This window comes from Mauremys reevesii, linkage group 8 (genome assembly GCF_016161935.1).
Source record: "Mauremys reevesii isolate NIE-2019 linkage group 8, ASM1616193v1, whole genome shotgun sequence".
Lineage (NCBI taxonomy): Eukaryota > Metazoa > Chordata > Testudines > Geoemydidae > Mauremys > Mauremys reevesii.
In genome coordinates this window covers 35860309-35883498 of record NC_052630.1, presented here as the reverse complement: position 1 = coordinate 35883498, position 23190 = coordinate 35860309, and the positions used below count along the sequence as shown (strand labels likewise).

Here is a 23190-nt window from a genome sequence, read left to right as displayed (position 1 = left end):
GATGCCATCGTGTGCGGAGCAAGGCAATCAGCCAGCCCAAGAACCCCTAGAGCAGGAGCCTTCCCAGGCCCCAGACGCGGACCGGGACACCATCCTGCCCGGGATTTCTTCCTCCTCCTCTTCTCCGGACGAGGCGGTGGCGGGGTCGTCGTCCGCAGGTCCCCCACCTATTGATTTGCGGGCACACCAAGAGCTCCTTCGCAGGGTAGCTCTGCGAATGGACTTACAGGCGGAGGAGGTATCGGAAGTGGACGATCCGATAGTAACCATCTTATCGGCGGATGCCCCTACCCGCATAGCCTTGCCCTTCATTAAGACTATCCAAGCCACTGCGGATACCCTATGGCAGACTCCGTCCTCTACTGCGCCCACAGCGAGGGGCGTGGAGCGCAAGTACATGGTCCCTTCCAAGGGATATGAATATTTGTATGTGCATCCGACCCCATCGTCGTTGGTGGTGCAGTCGGTGAACGATAAGGAGCGTCACGGCCAGCAAGGCCCCGCTCCTAAATCAAAGGACGCTAGACGAATGGACTTGCTTGGCCGCAAGGTCTACTCCGCTGGTGCCTTGCAGATCCGAGTGGCTAACCAACAGGCCTTGCTAAGCCGCTACGCACATGACACTTGGGCTGAGGTGGAAAAGTACAAAGAGCTCCTACCTCAAGATTCCCGTCAGGAGTTTGCGGCGTTCGTAGAGGAGGGTAAAAAGGTTGCGCGCACCTCATTGCAAGCCTCCTTGGACGCAGCTGACTTGGGGGCGCGTACTATAGCCTCGGGCGTTACCATGCGCCGGATATCTTGGCTGCAGAGTTCAACGCTCCCACCTGAAGTGCAGTACACCATTCAGGACCTTCCCTTTGATTCCAAGGACCTCTTCTCCGAAAAGACGGACTCCCGACTCCAAAACCTAAAAGACAACAGGGTCATCATCCGTACTCTGGGGATGCATACCCCTGCTACCCAGAGGTGTCCGTTCCGCCCCCAGTTTAACCGGCCCTACTATATGCCTCGCTACAGGCAGGACTCTGGTCGGCGACGAGGTTGCGGTGGATGTAGGCGGCAGCCTGGCAACCAATCGTCCCAGGGCAGAACCCCCTCTAAACTGCCAGGGCCTAAGCCATCCTTTTGAAGATGCGCCCGGGGACGGCATACCAGAGCTCTCTTCAGCTCCCTCCCTGCCTTTTTCCAACCGCCTTTCCTATTTCCTCCCGGCGTGGTCCCGGCTGACCACCGATGCCTGGGTCCTACGCACCGTGGAACACGGTTACCAACTGCAGTTTGTTTCACCCCCTCCTTCCCACCCCCTCTTCAGGGACCCCTCTCACGAGCAACTCCTCTTACAAGAGGTGCATTCGCTCCTAGCCATCGGAGTGGTCGAGAACGTTCCGGAGAGGGGCAAGGGGTTTTATTCCCGTTATTTTTTGATCCCCAAGTCCAAAGGGGGGCTCCGACCCATCCTCGACCTGCGAGACCTCAACACATATATGCTAAAGTTGAAGTTCCGCATGGTATCCCTGGGGACGATTATCCCTACTTTGGATCCGGGAGACTGGTATGCTGCCCTCGATATGAGAAGGACTATTTTTCATATCTTCCATCTTCCACCGCACCAGACCGCTCCCCTCTCTTCACGACTCACCACCTGTTCTTCCAGTTGTCCCCCTCCCTTCGGCCTCCACCCCAAGGTGTGAAGTGCGCGTGCATGGCTGTTGTCGCTGCCGCCCGCGTCCCGCATCTCTCTCTTTTTTTTCTCTTACCTGGACTACTGGGGGGAATCACATCAGGGGGTCCATGCATCATCATCATGTCGCAAGAGATCGACACGCGCCTCACTCCTTCTCCTGGCAAGTCCAGTCACCTTAGTACCAACTCAGAGGAGTTTGGAGGTTGTACGCCACTGGCTGACTCTCTGGACTCCAGCCTACCCTTCCAGCCCCTCTCCACCAGGCCAATCCCCTTCTCCCAGCCCCCTCGCTATGACCTCGGCTCTCTCTCCCTCTCTTGTCTCTCTGACTTCGGTCATGGCGCGTCGGTCCTCCGTTTGCCACTCCGCCCAGGCCCCGCTTCCCTGTGGCTCACTCAGATACCGCCCCTTTGGGACCCTCTGGATACCCTACTCTCCCCATCAGCGGTCACCATTCATCCCTGGATTGGTGGCTGACCCCTCTTCCGGCTGACCCGGGGTACCATTCCAGGCTCCACCCTTCCCTTTCCTGACAATCCAGGCCCTCCACCTTGGATGAGCCCCCATCCACGCTCTTCGCCTTCGGCCCTAGCGCCGTCGGTGCGTGCAGGAATTGAATATGGACAGTGCAGCAAGGAAAGGCGCCTGCAGTGCGCTGCCAGGGCGCGCCTGCACGCCCCGTGTCTCCACGTTGTGTCGCACCACACACTCACTCTATACTTACAACACACACAACAAGCAAGGTACTATATCTCTGCCTCTGCTGTGCGCCCGCCCCTGTGCTGCAGGCGATGCTCGATCCATCTAGTGGCTGCGTTCGCCCAGCCATCCCATGGCGTCGTCGCTTCCCGCCCTCCCAAGAACACCATCGCTCTGCCACTTCTGTGAGTCCTTTCTCTGCCACATGAGTTGCATTTTCCAATTCCCCAGCCATTCATGTTTTTTTGTTTGCATCCCAATCGAACCACCCCCCTGTTTGTTTTGCTCCAAATGCCCGGGGCACCGGCTCTTCCTCTCGCGACTTCGTTTCTCTCGGACTCGACTCTCCTCTCCTTCCTCTTCCTTTCCTCCCCCCCTCGCCGCACCTCCTTTCCCTGCTGAGCGCCGCGCCGCCAGCAGCCCGCCCAACTTTGCGCCGCCGGCACGTCTCAGCAGCACCCGCAAGCCCACCTCCTCACCACACTGCTCCCTGTCTCGGTCTGGCCATCTTGGGCCTCACGGATCCGGCCAACCCGGATCTCCCACTCTGGCCTCCGCTCCGCGGGCCTCCTCTGGCTCACGATCAGGCTCCTCACCTGCTAGATCGCTGCAGTGCCTGCTCTGCTCCGTTGCAGCACGTTTTATTGAGCAGCCTCCGCCGGGCTCGCCTACCCACGTGCCTAAGTGGAGCTGCGGCCTTGCTGCTAAGCAACGCTAGCTATTCCTTTCAGCAGCTCTCGCTCCGCCTCAATGGTCCTTCTCGCAAAAACAGCAAACAGCAACACACTCCTCTCCATCAAGGTGCACATCTATACCCTTCTCCCGGTCTTCCTCCCGGTGGGAGGTGTATGGTTGTTCTCTTACCCGCTGACTGCTCGCTCGCCTTGATCATCTCTCTCTCCTCCAGCCCCGATTCCCACACCCGACCTCCCCCTTCCCACCTCTGTCCTCCACCATGTCATCATGTCACCCACCACTTTGGCCACCTGTTCTTCACTACTGTGTGTTTCAAAGAGCTTTGTTTTCTAGTGGCTATCACAGGTGGCCGCTCATGCCACTCGCTGGTGGACCGGTGGTGGCACAGCCCGTTTTTTCGCTTTACAAGTTACAAGGGCTATTCCGTCCCATTTCTCCGATCGTTCACCCAGTTCCTTCCAACCAGCTTCCTTCCCTTCTTCCCTTTTTCCTTCGCCTTTTCCTTCCACTGACGGCTTTCATTCCTTGACATTTCAAGGGCATTGGCTTTCTATGTTGATCGGACAAGGCCGTCCCACTGATCCCGCCGTTCTGTTCTGTGCGCCGGCTGACATGTCTTCTTCTCTCGAGCGGACCCTCACTCACTCATTCCTCCTCCTCTCCTCTCAATCTCCTCATGCTGTCCCCTGCACAGCCAATGTCCCTTGCCCAGGCCTCCAGGCATCCACCTCCCCCTCACCCAGAGCTGGGCATCCTCCCAAATATCTGGACCTGGTCATGCCCAGGAAATACCAGCGACTGACTCTCTCATCGACAGTCGAGAGATACCGCGGCCTTGGCTCGGTGTGGTCCTCACCTCCGCATCATCTCACTCCACACCGCCATCCCATCATCTCACTCCCACCCACCTAGGCTTGGATCTCACTTTCAATCGGACCGAAGAAAAAAGTTACTTACCTTTGTAACTGTTGTTCTTCGAGATGTGTTGCTCATATCCATTCCACACCCACCCTCCTTCCCCACTGTCGGAGTAGCTGGCAAGAAGGAACTGAGGGTCAGGTGGGTCGGCTGAGGTATATATCCGGTGCCATTATGGCGCCACTCCAGGGGGTGCTCAGCCGACCCACTGGGGTTGCTAGGGTAAAAGTCTTCCGACGAACGTGCACGCGGCGCGCGCACACCTAATTGGAATGGATATGAGCAACACATCTCGAAGAACAACAGTTACAAAGGTAAGTAACCGTTTTTTTAGCAGGCCAATGCTTGCATGCCCAAATACCTGTATGGAACTGCAATGTGTGGATTTCATGCACAAAATATACATAGGTAAATTTTAGAGTACACGTTGAGGCTGGCTGTAATGTGATTCTTTATGTCCACATATTGGTCCTTCCAAGTGTCAGGTAATCTTAATAATAGGCATTTCTACCAGTCCTATCAAAAATAAGCTTGTCTTCCAGGTTCTCTCATCTATGCTTGCAGTGAGAGAAGTTGAGTCAAGCTAACTGATATGCTTTTTACACCACATGTGTAGCTCTCCAAGGTAATTTATTGACACACTATGACTCTACCATTGTGGCATAAGCTGTGTTCAGTAAACAGCCTGATCATCTGTAGTCCAGTGACAGTGTATTATCATGTAAATGCTTGAACGTAAAAGATGTCTTGTCTTATACTTTGAAGGTTAGCAATCCAGTGGTAGACTACTTCAGGAAGCAAGTTCCATAGTATTGGATCCCTCATCTTATAGCTAGTCCCCAGTTATGCTCATCATCTGCAGGCTGTCATCAAATGTAGCTCATCTGATGTGAGCTGTAGCAGTTGTGCACAGAGAGATCTTTAAGATATGTGGTTAAACACGAAGTGCTGGGTGAGCTTCTCTTCTAAACTTCTGACTTTGCAGTGTTCCTGTTTCAGGTCTTTTACTGTCTTTGCTGTGGTATGTCATAGAAGGTTTCTCAGGGTATTTAAAACAAGAGCATGGGGAATGTTTTTGCTTAGCTCCTTAGTCTTGGAAGCATCTAAACCATCACTTTAATATTCCATAACTAAAAACATTTATCCAGCTGAATAGATTTCCCACCCTTGTCTTTTGCACAAAAGGCCTGAAGACCAGGGAAGCCTTCACATTTTCTAGAATAAAGAGCACTTCACCAATGTTTTTTATACAAACTGTTCTCGAGTTGATTCTTTTCCTGGTCACAAAGCTGAACTCTCCATTAAAGGAATTAAACACAATCAAAGATTCAGGTGTGTCCAGAAATAGATCTGTCAAGTGACTGGACATCATTGTCCATTTTTGGCCATTTGGCAACATGGAGAACATGCAACAGTATCAATGTGCATGTCTCTTCCTGACTGGATTTTTAGTTCTGAGCTGAAAATATCACTTCTGTTGGAACACACACATGTACTAGACAGAATGCCAAAGCTCCAAAGGCTTTTTTTCTGAGCATCGCAGAGTTCCTGGGGGATGCAGATTTGCCAGCTGCCCAGGGAATGTCACCTTGTCATAAATAGCTATTTCTTTACTCTGTATCCTTGTTTGTGAATCAGTTTCTTCTTCCTCAGTTTTCACCTGCATGATTATTCCCTGGGATATAGCTTGATTGTTGACTATGGAGGAAGTGTTTAGTCTTGTTTTTTAGATGTTCATGAACAAATTCTCGCCCTAGAAGGTTTGGTTTTTAGTTACTAGGTACCTAGACTGTGATTGTTTTAGTGCTCTATAGTTTTTAATTAAACACATCTTATGTATCAGTTATGTTGGTTAGCATTCTAGAGTCAAAAGAACATTTAATTATATTTACCTCTACATGTGTGATAAGTTGTGCAGTACTACTTCCTCCCATGCTTTACTTGACATTGATTTTCTGTTCGTATCATGAAAGCAATTTCTATGGTACATAAGAGCAAAACCTATGCAACATAGGGGCATTCCAAAATCTGCAAATAAAAAGCCGGGGGTTTTATTCACTTGTGGTCTTTTGCATAGTTGTCCTTATGCCTCACATTTTCAGTTTCAACTCTGTGTAGTTCTGCAGAAGATGCACAACAAATGAAACATCAACTTGTTTTTATAGGCATAAGGAACAGGCTCACCTTTCAAAAGAGGTACATTATGTTTTTTTTGAAGGCCTGGGTAGGTGTTGGACTTCCTAAATGGAGAGGGGGACATGTGGCATTAGAATGGAAATAGTTTATTCTCTCAAATTCATTCTCTCTTTCCATCACATGAGTATTTATTATATATTATTTCATGGGAAACAGTGTTCAAGAGAAAACTCTTTATGTGCTGATGAGGGGGCATTCATCTTAGTCTTTGCTATCTTTCTTTCTCCCGGCTGTTAGCCTTTTAATTTCAAGAGGCTCTTCTGCTATACTAATTGATGTTGTTTTACTTCTGTTTGTGGAAAATTGTGCAAACTTTTATGAAATGGATCCTACTGTTATTAGAAAGGATACATGACAGCAGCACCTTAAAAATGATGGTGGGAAAAGCTAGTAATCTCAGCCCCCACTGTCCAAATCAGGTGCAGCGCTGACTGTCTGACTGTTCACTGTGAATTCCTTTTTTATATTGTCAAATCTATCCTGTGGTGATGGAGAAGAGGGCATCTTTCCAGCCTCTGTAGCATACAGTTTTGAAAATTTGTACCAAACCATATTGCATAAACCTACCTGAAGTATGTCGCTGGCATATTGTTAGACACTACAGTCTGTTGCGTTTTCTCTGCTTAACTAGCTAAAAATTGTTTATTGTTCATATTGTTTGTTAAACAGGAAATTAGATAAGAGAATGATTAGGGGACTGCTTAGGGTGGGGTGATTCCCGACTCTGATTTGTTAAAAACGGAAATATAGCCAATCATATTTGAAATTCTTATTCCTCTTCTGACACAGATTTATCTTTGGATGTTGCTTGTGAATGTTTGCTCAAATAACTTACTACAAAAAGGAAATGTGACCATGCGCTTGAGGATTCAAGAAAAACTACAGGGTGAAAGAGATTGTTGAAGCAGTTTCCCCATACTTCTTCTGGGCAGCAGTCCCTGTAACAGTCTTAGGTATCTGCCAGGTAGCCCAGCCTGGGAGAATAGCCTTTTATAATCAAAAACAGAAGAATAGCGCAAAACAAACTCACTAGTCCTGTGCCAGGCCTCCCATTCTCCTGAGGGCTCTGACAGTTCACTGTCCCTGCAGGAGTGCAGGGCTGGTCCTTTCCTCCAGGCGTGAAGGACATGCAAGGTCTGCTTTCCTTGCTGGTTAGCCAGTAACTGTACTCTCTTTCTCTCGTTTTAACTGACCCTTTGGTACTGGCAGTGAGTGCAGGTGTAGTGGGATTTGGCTGAGTGGGCCCACAGCAGTTCGTTAACCCTGGCCTGTTCAGTGTGGGGTTGGCATACCCCATCACAGGAAGACACACATTAGTCGGAATTTCAGTAAATCTTTAGCCTTTGAAAAGAATGGTGCCCTTTAAAAAGCTGACCCTCACTACTGTAGCATTATTTTTGGTCATACTATGTTTATCACCAATTTAGAGGTGAACCACTACTTGCTTTTTTAAAGAAACTAAGTATGAACAATGGTATAAATCTACCATCTAGTTAAGTGTCTAGCAATGCAGAAACTGCTGTTTAGAAGCTGTGATACTATTTCTGTATGAAGTAATGTAATATGCTGGAGCTGTTGATAGATCCAAAATAAAGTGAAAGCTAAAGTAAACATGGTACAGGTGTAAGACAAATAACATTTCCTCATCTGATAGGGCAGGTGTGCTTGTTCCTGACATACCACATACAGTTTTGAAAATGTAAGTAGTTCATCATTTTCTGTTCCTCACTTTCAGTCCTTTAAGGTCAATAGGTATATAACTTACAAATGTTAATCTATGCAATATCATTGTTGTCCCTATAAGACTAAAACTGGAACACTTGCAGTATAGTTAATCCTTTTTTTCCATCCAACATCAGGGGCACAGATATTACTGTACAATGTGTACATTATTGCACCTACACTTCTTAAGTTAAAACTGCCAAATGGCTCATTAAACCTGATGCATATAAGAATCTAATTACCTGTATATAGATACAGTAGTAAAATTAAAAATTTGATTTGCCTCTACAAATGCAGAGATTTGCTAAGAAACTTTTTTGGCTTTAGTATGTTAGCCTGTAATGGGAGATTTATGTACTATATGAATTTTTTCTCCAAAATACTTGCTAATTGGAGACAAATGGAGTCGAGTCTAGCTGTATTGAGAATTTTCTGATTTTTAGCTGCCTGTTATCTCATAGCAGCAAACAGGAACAAATTGCCATCTAATCTGCTTGAGATGAGTTGACTCAAATACATCAGCCAAAGAACATAAGCTGCTTAATGAGATGTTAAAAAACAGACTGACAAAATATGAAAGATCTAGATATGAAGAGGGAGTGTGTATAAAATAGTGTTTAAAACATGTACACTGATGAATTACAGTACTATATTATTTTTAATCTTGTACTGGAATTTATGGCTAGTAGATGTTTCTCAGTTAGATAAAGTAATTAAAACTGAAGCTTGCTGAGTGTATAACTAGTATCTATGTTATGAAGTACACAGGCAAATTATTATTAGAATTTAAATGGACATATGTAGAGAAGGGAGAGGGATCTGTCCTGAGTGGTTGTGAACTTGAGCAGCCAACTTCTGTTCCAGTCAAGATGGATTGTTTGGGAACAAGATCAGCTCCTTTGGAAGCCTCTTTTCCATTGGCTTTGAACAGTACTTAAAATGCACTAATCCCATACTGGGTTACTCTGAAAGCTTGAATGGCAGCACGAGTTCAGCATTAAAACGCATCTTTAAATAGACGAGGGCATGACTGGGCTTAGCCTAACTTTTCGCATTGCTTGGTCTGATTGAAAAAAGCCTTGGCCTACAGCATTACATGTGTGAGGCAAAGCATTTTAGCCAGAACATTACATATATTTACATGGCATACCGTGATATTTACTGCATTATATATTTATATATATTATATGCAGAAAGCTGTGTTAAAAGAACATTAAGAGCACAAGAGAACTGAATTAAAGTTGTTAATTCTGACATTTCCCAACTTTTCTTTTGCAGTCTTAACATTCTTTTAACGTTTTTTACTTGTGACTTTTTAGATATTTTTTTTAAAGTGAATTGAATAACCCAAACTCCCATTTTATGGAACCATATTGACTTCCTGCATGAATCATTGGTCTGGCTGGAATCCAAGACCTTAGATCCATAACACAGACCTTTGCTACTTCAGTTTAATGAGTAACTAGTAGACGCATTAGGCTATTATCCTGTCTGTAGACCACCCACTACAGGCATGTGACATACACTTTGCCAGTGACTTACAAAACTTTGCTAGACAGCAAAGGAATGTAGAGAATCTTGTGTTCTGTCCCTGTCTCTGGAAGGTAGCGTGTGACCTAGTGGTTAGACAGCACAGCCAAATACAAATTTGGCACATTGATTCTGAAGGGCAGTGAGCCCAAGTGCATGAGACTTAGGTCTACCATACTAGAGACCTGGGGCTATAGTCTAGTCCTTGCTATGGCCCCTTTACCGTGCTCCAGTGTAATCAGCCCCATTTTGTACCTCTCATAGCCGCTGATGTAGGGACATGCAAGGGAAAGAAAAGGAAGTGGCTGATTTGTGGAACTCTACAGCAATTGGGGGCTTGGGAGAGGCTCATAGGCAGGCAGGTAAGGGTGCAGTAAATTAGAGCAGCCTCTTGGTTGTATTCATAGTTCTGGCAGAGGTGACTTTGTGCCATTACCTCATATGTAAAATGGGACAGTGAAATCTGGTCACCTCTTAAGTTAGCGGTATGAGGCTTTGCTCAACAATAAGGGCTGTGAAGTGTAAAGAATTATTAACACTTTACAGTCAGTGGAAGAGTGAAACTAGGATTTGTCTCCTCCTGGTGCCCAGTGCCCCTGTGATTAAAGCAAATTGAAGCAGAAAGAGGAGCTTTCCCAAACCAGGAAGCAGATCTGTATGCCCCCCTCACCTCTGCTTACTTTAACGTCTGCATTCTCCTAGGCCAAAGGGGTGGCAGCTGCAGTACTGTCCCTAGCCCAGGAGCATGCGCCGTGTGGTTGGGATGTAGGAAGTTATGCAGGGCTGGAGTTATGCTCAGTGTGGATAGAATGTTCAGAGATTGTAGCCACAAACCTCTAAGAAGTTCTACTGGACATGTACAAATGGTAATTTTTAGAGGTTTATAATTTGGCCAAATATGCATGGGTTCTCATTTGGACAGCAAAAGGCATCTCTCTGACACCAGGATAATCCATCTGCCAATTTTCATGTTCCTACTCCAAACCTGGGAGGCACGCCAGAGCTGGTAGAAAATACTTTTAACATTGGCAAAACTACTTAATTCCTCCCTTATCTCATTCCCAGAAATAGCTTGAATCGTTTCTACTGAATGTAAAATTCTGCCTCAGGCATGAAAAATTTCAGCCTGAATGGTTAAAGATTGGCAAAATTATAAACAACTGAAATCAGGGTCTCCTAATGGAAAGTGTTAGGCAAACTTACAGGTGTCACCACAGTCCAGCATAACTTGTGTGCCATAAAATGTACACTCTGCATTGATTTGTGAACAAGTGTCCCCATAAACTCATCCAGCAACAGTTTAAATATTTTAAAATATAATACTGTTTGGTAAGTCAAATAGTAGATCCTGTCACAAACAAACTGTGGGTTATGGAATTAAATATTCAGTGTGAACATCAGTATGTGGGTATGTTTGCCAGTATGTGAGCGTGACACAAAGGGGCCTGCAGAGTTTATAGCATTACTGATGAGTAGCTGGATCCTGAAGACCATGTTGGAGTGGTAGGGGCATAAAATGATCTGTACAGATTTAAATAATGGAAAGACATGCTAGAAATCTCACATCTGGAAATGGGGGAAACTCTCTGAAGGAAACAAACAGCTGGGTTCCTAAGGGGAATGTATAGCCTCCACCCTGTTTTAAAGAAACAAAAATCTTGCTTTGGGATTAGCAGAGGGTTATTGGGAGGAAAATATAAATCAGTGGGGGAATTTTTGAAAGATTTTTTGGGGTGTTTTTTCTTTCTGATTGTGCTTGATAATACTGTTACTTTTTTGCTCCTCCAATACATTTTATGCCTTTAGAGTCAGCAGTCATGAGGAGTCTCAGACTCATTCTCTCTCTCCCACATGCTCTCTCAGAAATACTCACCGTAATAAAGAGCTGCTTGTGTTGAACAATCCACAGAATCTCTCACATGGCACCAGAAGAGCCTAATATATTCTAGCTGACTCCTTACTTCTCATTTTTACCCATTTTTAAGGACCTTGGGAAGTCTTATGTATGCAAATCATCAAAAGAACATTTAGCTGTTTTTCTATGAAAAACTTACAACCTTATTTTTAATGGACTGTCCTTTCAAATGAATGGAACATCAGTACTTGATGACTCTATCCTACTACATGAGAGATGGATATTTCCTGTATGAGGAGTAGTTGTGAAAGTCATTAGGCTTTAAAGTTAACAGCTAATTAAGCTGAAAAGGGGAAATTCGCAACTCTTTCTGGGTGGTTGTTTCATGCTGTTTGGCTGCAGAGTGTATTGGTTTTTGCTCTGAAGGCTCTATGAGTAATCAGGAGCAGAAAGCTTTGCTTCTGAAGAAAGAAGCACGTGAAGTGACTTTGGCCTCATCCCAGTTCCTAACGGATCCATGTCTCAGTAAAAAGCTTCCTGGAGCAGGGGTTGCCAGGGTGTTTGTCTTGTTCAACAACATGCACATATTGGCACAAACCAGTCATCACAATTAAAATTAATAACTCTTGAGTGGCGGAACTTCACTTGAGGAAACTAGAGGTGGGTGTGGTGGAATTTTGCTCAGTGCCGTCTTACCCTATCTAGCTCATATCAGTCAGGTTAATCTCACAAGTTCAACTTCACACTTCCGAAGGAGGCAACTGAGCTCTGCTGGCTTTGTTTTTCTGTCATTTATATACTGTCATAGGTCCATTAATTTAAATTACATCAGCTGAGAATCTGCCCCAGGCTTTTTAAACACCCTAAAGCATTATATTGTATGCTAGGTGAAAATGAAACACTCTAAATATTCTAGTCCCTGCAGTGTCACCAGCTATCACCAGTTTCTTCATATACTCTGCACTGAATAAACATGTTTAGAATATTTCTTGTATATACACACTAAAGAAAGCATCTGTCCGTACTTTCTAGGTTTCTTTGACATTGCTTAGAATGTCAAGAAATGTAATACCTATATTATCTCAGCAATACAATTCAGTGTAACCTGCTACTGTAGGTACTGCACAAAAACATTAGTGCCTGATTTCTCTCCTACTCAACAATGAACATTCTAGATAAGCGTTTAGCTGGATTAATTGAAATTTCAAAATCTGAGCCAAAATTACTAATTTACTAATTGCCAAATTACTCTAATGCTCCTTCTATAGCTTCATGGAGTAGGCCTCCCTGTTTTCTCTGGTGGCTCTGATCAATGGTACATTTTTCCTCAATTGGGTGAAAACTTTGGCCAACATTTTTGAAGTTGAATGCCCCAAGTTAGGCACCTACATCATCAGTAACCCAGTTGCTTGAGGGTTTGGTACCTCTGAAAGTCAGGACACTTAGGTAGATACCTGTGGATGTGACTTTCTAGCTTTAAGATTTCAGTTTGAAAATTTTGGTCTTTGGCTGCTATCAATGAAATACTAGTAATCAATGTACATTCTTAAGCTTTTGTTTGAGGAAAGGTACCAGGGAGGTTATTTTCTCCGTTGAATGGTGTTGACAGCTGCAGAATCTAAGCTTTCGTTTAAAAACAAACAAAAATCCTCTAGTCCTTAGAGTTGCAAAGATCTTCCAGAGTGAACCAAGTGTAAACTAACGCTGTGTAGTTTTCCTAAGTCTGCAGGGACAACTTCAGAGTTTCCCAAGTTGCAGCGCAGTGAAAATTGACTAGAATCTTGTCAGTTTTCACTGTTCCATATTTAGAACACAGTGGGCAGCAGTGAAACAGAGAAGATGGTCATCTTGAACTACTCCAACTTTGGAAAGCTATGTACAGCAAATGAGCAGTTACTGGAGCTGTTCACAGTTATGGTCTGTCCCCGTGTCATCCCCCCCCTCCAAAAAAAAATTAGGGAAGTGGAGCCACCTCTCCCCCCTAACACACCACCACCATCATTCTAACAGTAGCCACGATTATCTTGGGTGTGAGAGAGGAATGATTGATATGTATTGCAGTAGTGCCTAGGAGCTGCATGGACAAAGATCTTGCTGTGTTAGGTGCTGTACTAACACAGAACAAAAAGAATCCCTGCCTCAAAGAGCTTAGTATAGGAAAGAAGCAGGGGGAATGCTCCCTCACTCTTCCAGCTGTCCAAAAGATGTGTGTGAGAGCTTCAGATTGATCAAAACCTGATAGCTGGAGGCTGTGAGAAATGGAGTCCCTTCTTAAGATCCAGGACTGCACCTGATGCAAATGCAGTGACCTTCCCTTTCCCTGAGGGTGCACAGGTGGCTGTGGCTTCTCAAAGGGACACTGAACCTAGAGAGACAGAACCCTCCTTTTAGTTTAGTCACTTGGCTATTGAGTGTTAGGGCCTGAAAATGTTACCAGTGTCTGAACAAGGTGGTGGAGGGGTTGAGGCTGGTAGGTGAAGCAAGGGAGAAATTGAGGGGATGCATTAGATAAAAAGAGAAATATGATAGTAAAAAGAGGAATTTTGGGGGAGCGAAGATGATACCAGGGGGAAGCATCGCACAAAATGAGTGGAGAGAAAAGGGACAAAGTGAGGAGAGATGTTGAAAACTACATAAGCAGAGCTACCAAGTGAATTATAAAAGGGAGAAAGTGGAGTGAAGCCAGGAAGGAAAAAGGTGTAACAAAATCAAGGAAAGCACTGTAAAGTGTGATTGAAAACACATTAAGGAGAGCATGATTGTTAAAATTAAATGCAATACCCAACTCTTCTGTTGCTATAAATTGAAGGGCTGTGATGGCACCAGGTATTGTTCACCCAGGCTTAATCCTCAGGCAGCTAGTGTTGGGTAAGTTTTTTCAAGCTGTGCAGGAGGATCCTCATTTCTGTTTGTTTCAGTTCTGTTCATCTTCCAGGCCCTAAATAAAGGTGTTAATAATATCCATTTGTCATGGGAGATTATGCCACACATTGAATTCAAACTTTTGTGCAGAAGAGGCATGTAGTCTGGCACTGCCCAGTCTAAAGCTATTCCTTTTAGCTGTTCAACATGATCTCTTGTCACCTGGCATGAAGACACGGTCCCAGACACTAGTTAGCCCTGTGAGAGACCTTGAACACAATGGTATGAGCTATGCAGGCTCCTTTTAATCCTTCTGGGTGACTTTCTAAGTAGGGATGAGGCTAATCCGTTGCTTGTGCATTCCTTGTGTGTGAGAGGAGGGGATGAAGAAAGCTATGTAAGGTTCCTAAAATTTACTTGAACTCAGTTAGCCTTTACCTCTTTGCAAGCTGTCTGTCATATTCTGAGAGTAGCCTTGAGCCATGTGATTACTCAAACACTGCTCTGAGCAGTTTGGGGGCAGCTTTCTTATGATGGCTGTACAAGCTTGCTGTTACTTTCATCTGTAATTCATAAGAAACTTATTTTCATAATTTGATTGCAAATGGAAAAAAGGAAGAAATAGACACTCGTGACTGCAGCTTCAGTTTAAAAAAATATGAATGCAACAAAATGGAACTTTAGAAAGCCTTTGAATTCAAAGTTCGCTTTAAACAAATAAACAAACCTTAAACAATGGAAACTGTTAAAGCACAGTTAAGGGCACCCAAACAAGCATAAATCTGTCTCCACAGTGAGAACAACCAGGGTTTGCCTTATCCCAGCCATTACGCAGGTTCATGTCTTCTGTGACTATGCAAAATATTAATTAATATTAACTAGAGCTGGTCGGGGACAAGGTTAATTGGAATATGCCAATTCATTGAACCTGAAATATTTTTCAGAAATGTCTTGGGTTCAGTGAACTTCTGACAAAGCACAGGCAGGGTTCCTCTGGCTCCGGGGCAGCCCCTCTATGACAACTGTCATGAGGCCAGGGACTTCAGGGCTTCCAGGGTCTATGGCTCATGGGCAACCTTGCCATGTGGACTGCCCTGAGATCAGGCTGTGGCTGGAGCCGTGGCTCTCAGGGTTTTAGGATCCCTGATCTGTGGTGGGGAGCTCACCTGAATCCCAGGGCATCCCCAGGAATGGAAGGCAGCCTGGGAGGTGGGGGCAGCCAGGTGCTCCATTTCATTTAGAAAAATGGAACTGAAATGTGTTTGGTTTTTTTTAATGGAAAATTTCAGAATTTCTTTTCTGTGGGAAACTGAAATTTCAAGTTTTTGTTCTGTATCGGAATGAAAACTTTTTTGAAATGGCAGAATTTCACACAAAATGGAAATTCTGAGTTTTTGCCAGATCTAATCTTAACCATAGAGGTCAGTCAGACTCTAGACATAAACAATCCATGAAAGAAGTCATCCTTTAATGATTCTTGATTAGATACATAGCCTACTGAAGATAGTCTTTTCTCTTTACTCGCAAAGATTCCATGTGCCATGAAATACAGATCTAGTGTATCTCTGTATCCAAACTCTTAAACTGAGATAATGAAATTATAGGACTTGCATGGAAACCTAAAGGTTAGCGCGGTGCCAAAGTATAAGCCGTTAATATGCATGAACAGTTATGTAACATGTTCCGTGGTTCAAATCTTCAGTATTTCATCTGCAAGCTGTGCAAGTACAGTGTCTTCTCTAAATGTTAAGACCATCCAGAAGGCTGGTAACATGCGTGGGGCAGAAAAGATTGGCGTCCACCTTTACTCCATTTTAAGTGTTTAGTTTGTCTTGAATTGAGTGAAGTCTGGGCGACTTTCACTAGATGATCACCTCCATTATGCAGCTGAGTTTTTTTCAGCCAATTGACTGATCAATTCCATTATCTTTTATTGTGCTATAAATGAATCTCTCTGCAGTCTCTTCTTACAGAGCACAGGATGAGAGTGAGTAACATTTGGTTGATGTAGTTTAGCTCTCTGCAACCATAGTAAATGTGCCTGACTTCTCTTTTCTTTGTCACTTGTAGGTTTATCCTTCAGTCCAAGGGAGTAATTCACAACCAACTCTTAGAAAAACAGAAAATAGCAGAAGAGAAAATTAAAGAACTTGAGGTAAGTTTTAGGTGAATGAAGGTGATATTGAAAGTAGGACCTTAAAAAAAAATCAACATGCTAGTCTTTGTTGCATCCCTTACATATATAGTATATTTATATAGCGCTTTTCATCTTAAAGTATCTTAAAACACTAGAATTCCTATCCACTGCTGAAACATTGCTATCTCTTGGGTAGAATGCAGCACTGACATGGTAGTAATATTAGCAGTGCATATCCTGCCGACCCCCCTGATAGGAAAATACCTATCTAGTCTAGAAGTAATTAATGTGATTTGGATATATTACCTAATTTGAGTATTTGAGAGATACAGAAATATATAGGAAATGCACAGTAATTTCTGTTAATGCCCTTTTGCAAGCCCAAACTGCTGAAATGGGGCTTTGGATCCATTTAATCTTGACCAATGTCCAGGGGATACAAGCCAGGTTCACTTGCTCTGCTCATTACATTTAATTCTTCAGAGGGACACAAATAGAAATGCTCCAAAAGTGCTATCATTATGTCTTTTTTTAAAATGTCCCTAATACGTGAATAATATGAAACCCTGCCCCTTAGTATCTTGAGCAAAGAACTTAAAAACAAACAAACAAACAAAAAAAACCCCACAACAAAAATACTCTCTAGGAATATATTTGGGGGAAGCAAATGATGAGTTGACCAAACAGTCTGATATGATAATGTGAGCTTTGAAGATGGAATTAACAATAGGGAAGGCAGAGCAGGCAAGTAAGTTTGTGTGTGTGCGCGCGCGCGTGCACAAAGAATACTGATGTGAAGTGCTTAAAGTGCAGTTTTACTCTGAAAAGTGGCACTGTGGAGTTCTACATTTACTCAGTTACTCCAGAGCAAATCTGCTCAGTTGGTAAATAGAAAGGTGCTTTTCTTCTGTTTGCTCTGAAAGGACAACCTACAGTAAGAAAGACAAGATGGCTTCTGTCTTTTGCATCTCTATCAGTAAATAATCTGCAGGCAGAACTTAGTTAACAGTTCTGCTGATAAAGTGGGAGATAGATATGATGCATGTGTTAGATTCTAGTCTGCCTTACATAGCACTAAAAGGTGTTAAAAAAAAAAAAGTCTTAAATGCATGGCCTGATTTTCAGAGATGTTGAGCAACCCCAACTCCCATTAAACACAACGAATGTGGTTTGTGTTCATTACTTTTGAAAATCAGGTTCTTGTATTTTGTTCAATAAAGTACTTCGATATGATTCTGAATAGATATAGGGAGCAGATAAGAGTGTGCCATTTTTAGGTGTTTTTCATTTTAAAGACTGTGGATTTAATGTGGTGAAAAGTCTTTTTATTCAAAGAACAGATGATAGGATGGGGCAGATTTAAAGTAGTTTTGGGTGTTGTTTGAATAGGACAACCTTAAGCTTGCGTTTCCTTGGTATCTACCATTCACATTTGTGGTGTTTTAACTATAATATTTTTGAAAAGTAATGCACATATCTGTAGTTGGAGTGTGTCTGCAACCATAACGGCACCATGAAAAACTCTTTAATGTGGGGATATGTTTTTGTTATAGTAGTATCCTAATAAAAATAGGATCCACAGTGAGGGAGATATCCTAACCTTTGAAAATCTGTTTTTAACTGTCTCAGCTTTCATTGGAAAGGAGAGAACAGATATGTCTAGGGGGGCAGCTGTGCTAATGAGATGAGGCAAGATCACATTTTAACTACATTTTGGACATTAGCAAGTGTGCGTTGTCAGGTCTGATCAATCTGGGACTGTGCCTATTTGGTTGTGAAGTCCAGGGCAGTCTAGCTGGATAGTGCTGTCCTATGCTCTGGAGAAAAACATTAATGCTGTATTTATAGAAAATTCTCTCTCCATGAATAATGTGAAAGATGCACTTGCAAATTACAGCTGTTATTTCGGAGCTGAGGTGCTTGGGTTGACCTCATGGCTGGGACAGTCACTGATGAAACCCAATGTCAGTGATGTTCACAAGTCCCCATGCTGCCTCAACAGTTATTAAAGGGTTGTTTTGAATACACTTTCTGAACCTGAAGCCATTCCATTGCTTGAAAATTTTTCCTCTTGATAGCAGGTAAAAATGCATCCCTTGATGGTGGAAATTTTTCTCCATTTGCATCTTGGAAAACACGCACCTGCATACCTCTGCAAGTGTTGTAATGTTGATCTTCAAATGGTAAACTGGGCATAGGAGCATCTCCAGTGCATTTACGACTTCCTCAGTGACTGTCTCAGCTGTTCTGAGCACCTTCAGGGCAAGTTCATGCTCTTTGGAGGCTGAATCAAATGTCTTCCAGTAATATAATTTGGTCTTTCCAGCTGGCTTTGTGTGGTTTTTAATGGTCCAAGTGATAGGAACACATCTCTGAGGTATTACAGTGATTCTGTACCCCAGCAGCAGGCACAAAACCAACATCTGGTAGAAGTCTTGGGTAGCGTCTCACAGAGAGCACTAGAACAGCCATATCTTGTGCAAAAATCTGGAATTTGGTAGCACCTCTCTCTGTGACGTTGATGGCATGCAAGATAATTTTAGAGTCAGCTTCCTCCTGGGAACTATGAAGAAACTCCACTGACCACTGTGAGGCAGCAGCTTCATTATGTCATACACCAATGAAATTCTTCGAGTAATTCTTCACATGCTGGAGTGTTTTTCCTGCAAGGTATGCGGTTAACTCATCCTTCATGTGAATATGAGACAGTAACTTCTTCACTGTAGCATTGGGGATGTTCATGGAGTCAGTGATTTTATATTTCACAAGTGCAGTACAATGGAGTCTCTTCTTTCTGGTAATATTTTTAATTGATTCCCCCATAATACTTGTCAAGCATGAGATGGATTCCGTCATAGATCCAGTATTTTCTCTGTATCCTAATGATGAAGTGTTCAGCCAAATCTTGGCAGGTGTTAATAGTTTCTACTTTGTCCACAGCTTGTACCTTAGCCATACCATCTATGATTGGTATCCTGAAAGGCCTCTGCTGGCATAAGGTACTGGTCATGTTGTCAGTAGGTGCTGGCTTAGGAAGACCATGGAAGATGTACATTAGTTTGTTTTTTGCCTGGCATATATGGGTTGTTCCATCATATGCGAACATTGATCGTGGAGAACTCATGTAGACCCAAAGTCTCATGTAGATCATCATGATGCTGAGGTCTGGACTTGACCAGTAGATGAGCAACAACCTGTCTGCAGTTAGCTTTGTAATCGTCTCTGCCACCTTCACTCTGACTTTCCTCTTTGTATTCAAGCACACCATTAGTCTGTTTTTCTTAATGGGATCCCAAAGATTGACAGAGCCTTGGATAATTCTTTGGGTTTTGAAGGCCTCATACAAATCATGACCCAGTGTATTCATTTGAGTGACATCTTTAGCTATCTCATCACTGAAGACTGCTTTTATCATAATATAGAATCATAGAATCTCAGGGTTGGAAGGGACCTCAGGAGGTCATCTAGTCCAACCCCCTCATATTAATGAGTTCTGATGCACGAATGGGTAGCCAGTGCGAGTAAGCTCACCTGTAGCTTTAAAATAGTTCTTTCTTGGTATTTAACAGCACCTAATGAGTTTAAATGGTGCTTGGTTACTTCTGGGAAAATCATTCTAAGCACATTTAATGTTTCATTTGAAATTTGCTAGAGTTCTGGGGTTGTCAAGGAAAGAGCAGCATTCTTACTAAGAGTGACTGCTTCATACATTTTTTCTTGTGTTGAAACTCTACATAATGGATGCCTTCAGGCTTCCAGCTTACCGCAGAAGAAGCAGGTGTTCTTCTCTAAATTCATGCCATGGGAACTAGTATAGGGCAAGTCTCACCCACAGTTGGCACCTGTCCCAAAATCTTTGACTTTTTTTAAATGCTCCATGTACTTCCCCTCCAACCTTGCCAAATTCGTTTTTTGGCTGTGCTTCTTATAGCATGCAAGTTGCCACTATTTAACCAGGTACTCTGCAGGGGTATTCTCTAAAGATTCAGCTACTGGTTGGTATTCTTCATCTCCCCATAGACTTCTAAATATGATCAAAACCAAAGTAAAAAGAAGGATTTTGTAATAAATTACTTTGGGATTGTAATTAACATACATGATATAACATCATTACCTACTGTTTGTGGATGGATTCCAGTAATTTCTGGCTGCATGCTGATGTCTTAACCAGTGCCTCATTACAACTCTTTTGTCATAATAAACCAAACTAATAATCAGTACTACTGAACCTTTTCTTTTTTGCCGATGATGACAAATCAATTTGAAGCACTCCTTCCATTACGTTGTCACGGAGTGTGGGGGGACACAAGGCCCTACACCCCCGGCTTCCTGCGATTCACCATGACTCTCAGCCAGCCAGTAAAGCAGGTTTATTTAGATGACAGGAACACAGTCCAAGACAGGTCTTGCAGGCACAGACAACAGGATCCCCCCCAGTTAGGTCCATCTTGAGGCCTCAGGGGCACCACAACCCCATTGGGGGGTCAGAGCCCTGTCTGGGCTCCCCTCCATTCCCCAGCCAGCTCCTGAAACTCTCTCATCCCCCAGTGTCTCCTCTCCCCGCCTTTGTTCAGGCTCCTGGGCAAAGGTGTCACCTGGCCTCTAACCCCTTCCTGGGTTCTCACATTACATGCTCAGGTATCCTCCCTCAAGGCCAGTCTCCCATCCCCCAGTGCAGACCATCCTCCCAGGCCAACACTCCCCACTCAGCATTCAAAGACCACATTAAGAACAGTCCCAGTTCGTCACATCCAGTAATTTGTAACATTAAAATAAATTAATCAGATATGTTCTTGGCATGAACTGATAAGACAGTGCTGTCAGTTGAGGGCCACAGTTTAACTTTGCGAGGGCTGCGTGTTTGACATGCCTGTGTTCAAAAATCATTTTTTAAAACCATAACACTTTCTCAAATATATATCTACATCATTGTTTTAGGGTTGTGGGAGAAAGGGCTTTGGAATGTTACCCAACTCAACCCATTTCCAGTGATGTATTATGAAAATTTCTGCCAACTGTAGAACCTGGAGTGGGGATCTGGGGGCAGCGAGTCCTCCCGCCACGCTGCAGAGGGGGGCGCATTGAAATTATGATTCTGTACATTTCTATGAATCAAATGACACCTCCTTTAACTTTCTCATTATCTTGTCCACAAATTTACACATGCTCTCAGACTAACATCATTAGTAATAGTAGTGCTTTAAGATGAGTAAGCTCTAGTGGAGACAGGACACAGGCATTTTTACCACACACTAAACATTTCACCATTGATCGCACAGGTGGAGCTGTACTGGGACTGAAAAGGCAGCTGTAAACATCCTGATTAGATGCAGCCCCAGTGTTAAAGCCAAATGGAATCTGGTTGATAGGCTTTAGTTTACGGAGTGTTGGGCTCCCAGGCTGCTAGTCTTGCCAGACTGTGGTCAGTTTTCAGCAACTATAACCTTTAGCTACATGTCTCCATCTGTTCCTGTTCCTGGTGGGAAATGGTTCTTAACCTTCTGAACTTTGATTGCTGGGTTAAGCAGAATGGGTGGAGTTCCCTGTAAATTATAACCTTCTACTTCTTAGGCAGAGCTTCAAAGCTGTCCACTTCATCGTTGTTTTCTCTCCTTTGAAGCTTACAGCTGCCTTTGGCCAACCGTTATTGGCACTGAATTGACTATAACAAAAGCAGTGACTGATCTCAGTAACTGGTGGGAGAGGGAAAGTGGCTGCCAGTTGGATTGCACTCTCCTTTTTAACCATTGATATGGGGGCCAGGTTCCCTAAAGCTTCTACAATTTGTTTAAAATGAAGATTTATATCCACTATTAACTACTTTTCAAGCTGGCTGTTCCAGGAGAGCCATGGGATTCCTTATGAGAAAGGTTGAAGTCTTACATTGATGCTTCCTGTGAGCTGAGGATTTCCAGGGGAACACCTGAATCCAAGTTACATCACTTATCACAGGAGTAGCTGGGAGAGAATTTCTCTGGTCCTGAAACCAACCAGTGATGGTAGGGAGGAAAGAATGTGAAACTTACGTGATCTTAGTGATTCCACTAGGTCATCCTAAAGAAAATATCAGACTGAGAGAAACATGATGAGATTAAAAATCCCCACCTTCAGATTATTAAATGTGGATAGGTTTTGAAGGTTGGATTTACCTTCCACCATGTCTGCTGCTTTCTTTACTGCCTTCCCATCCTAACTACAGTGGCACAGCTCCAGTGCTTCAGTGAAGACGCTGTCTTCGCACTCAACTGCCTATGCCCTCCCACATTTGAGGTCCACAATTTAACTTTGTGAGGGCCACGTATTTAAAATCATTTAAAAAAATTATACTTTAACACTTTTTCTCAAATATATAGTTACATCATTGTTCTAGGTTTGCCATGTTTGATTGTGTTTGTGGGAGAAAGGGCTTGGAATGATACCCAGCTCAACCCATTTCCAACAACATTGGAAATAGCTGAATTAGTTTGGTTTAACACACACACAAAAAAAAAAAAAAAAAAAGTAAGCCTGGGCCGTGGCATGGAAAATTTCAGTCCAAAGTTTGCAACGTTTTTTAAGCAACTGAAAACAGGGTCTTGTGAAGACTGAGTGTTGGGCTATACCTTAGTACTAGGCAGTGCTCCTAGCTTCACTTAATAATTAATTATAAAATCCTGGAAGTGTTTCTCTTTTTGGTAGCATGCTAAAAATAGTGCCCATTTTGAGTGTGCTTTTTGAAAGCACGTGCCCAACTACCATTGACAGTCTGGGAGTTGGGTGCCTAGTTCCTGTAAGTGCTTTGGGAAATCCCACCTTCAAGGGGGCTGATCCAGTGCATTGTTGGGAGTTTGTAGTGTGAGACATTAGTATTGCCGAGCTATTATCAGGCCTGCATGAGATGTATGCTGCTGA

The 23190-nt window shown here is 43.6% G+C and overlaps 1 protein-coding gene across 4 annotated transcripts in view; it reads left to right on the top strand.

Moving 5' to 3' along the window:
* PFDN1 (prefoldin subunit 1) overlaps positions 1–23190 on the top strand; it is a 70111-nt gene that overhangs the window by 24934 nt on the left and 21987 nt on the right. For all 4 annotated transcript variants that reach the window (XM_039486775.1, XM_039486773.1, XM_039486772.1 and 1 more), the window contains one exon: positions 16233–16317. In XM_039486775.1, the coding sequence (XP_039342709.1) occupies positions 16233–16317 (85 nt within the window). The remainder of the gene's footprint in view (positions 1–16232; positions 16318–23190) is intronic.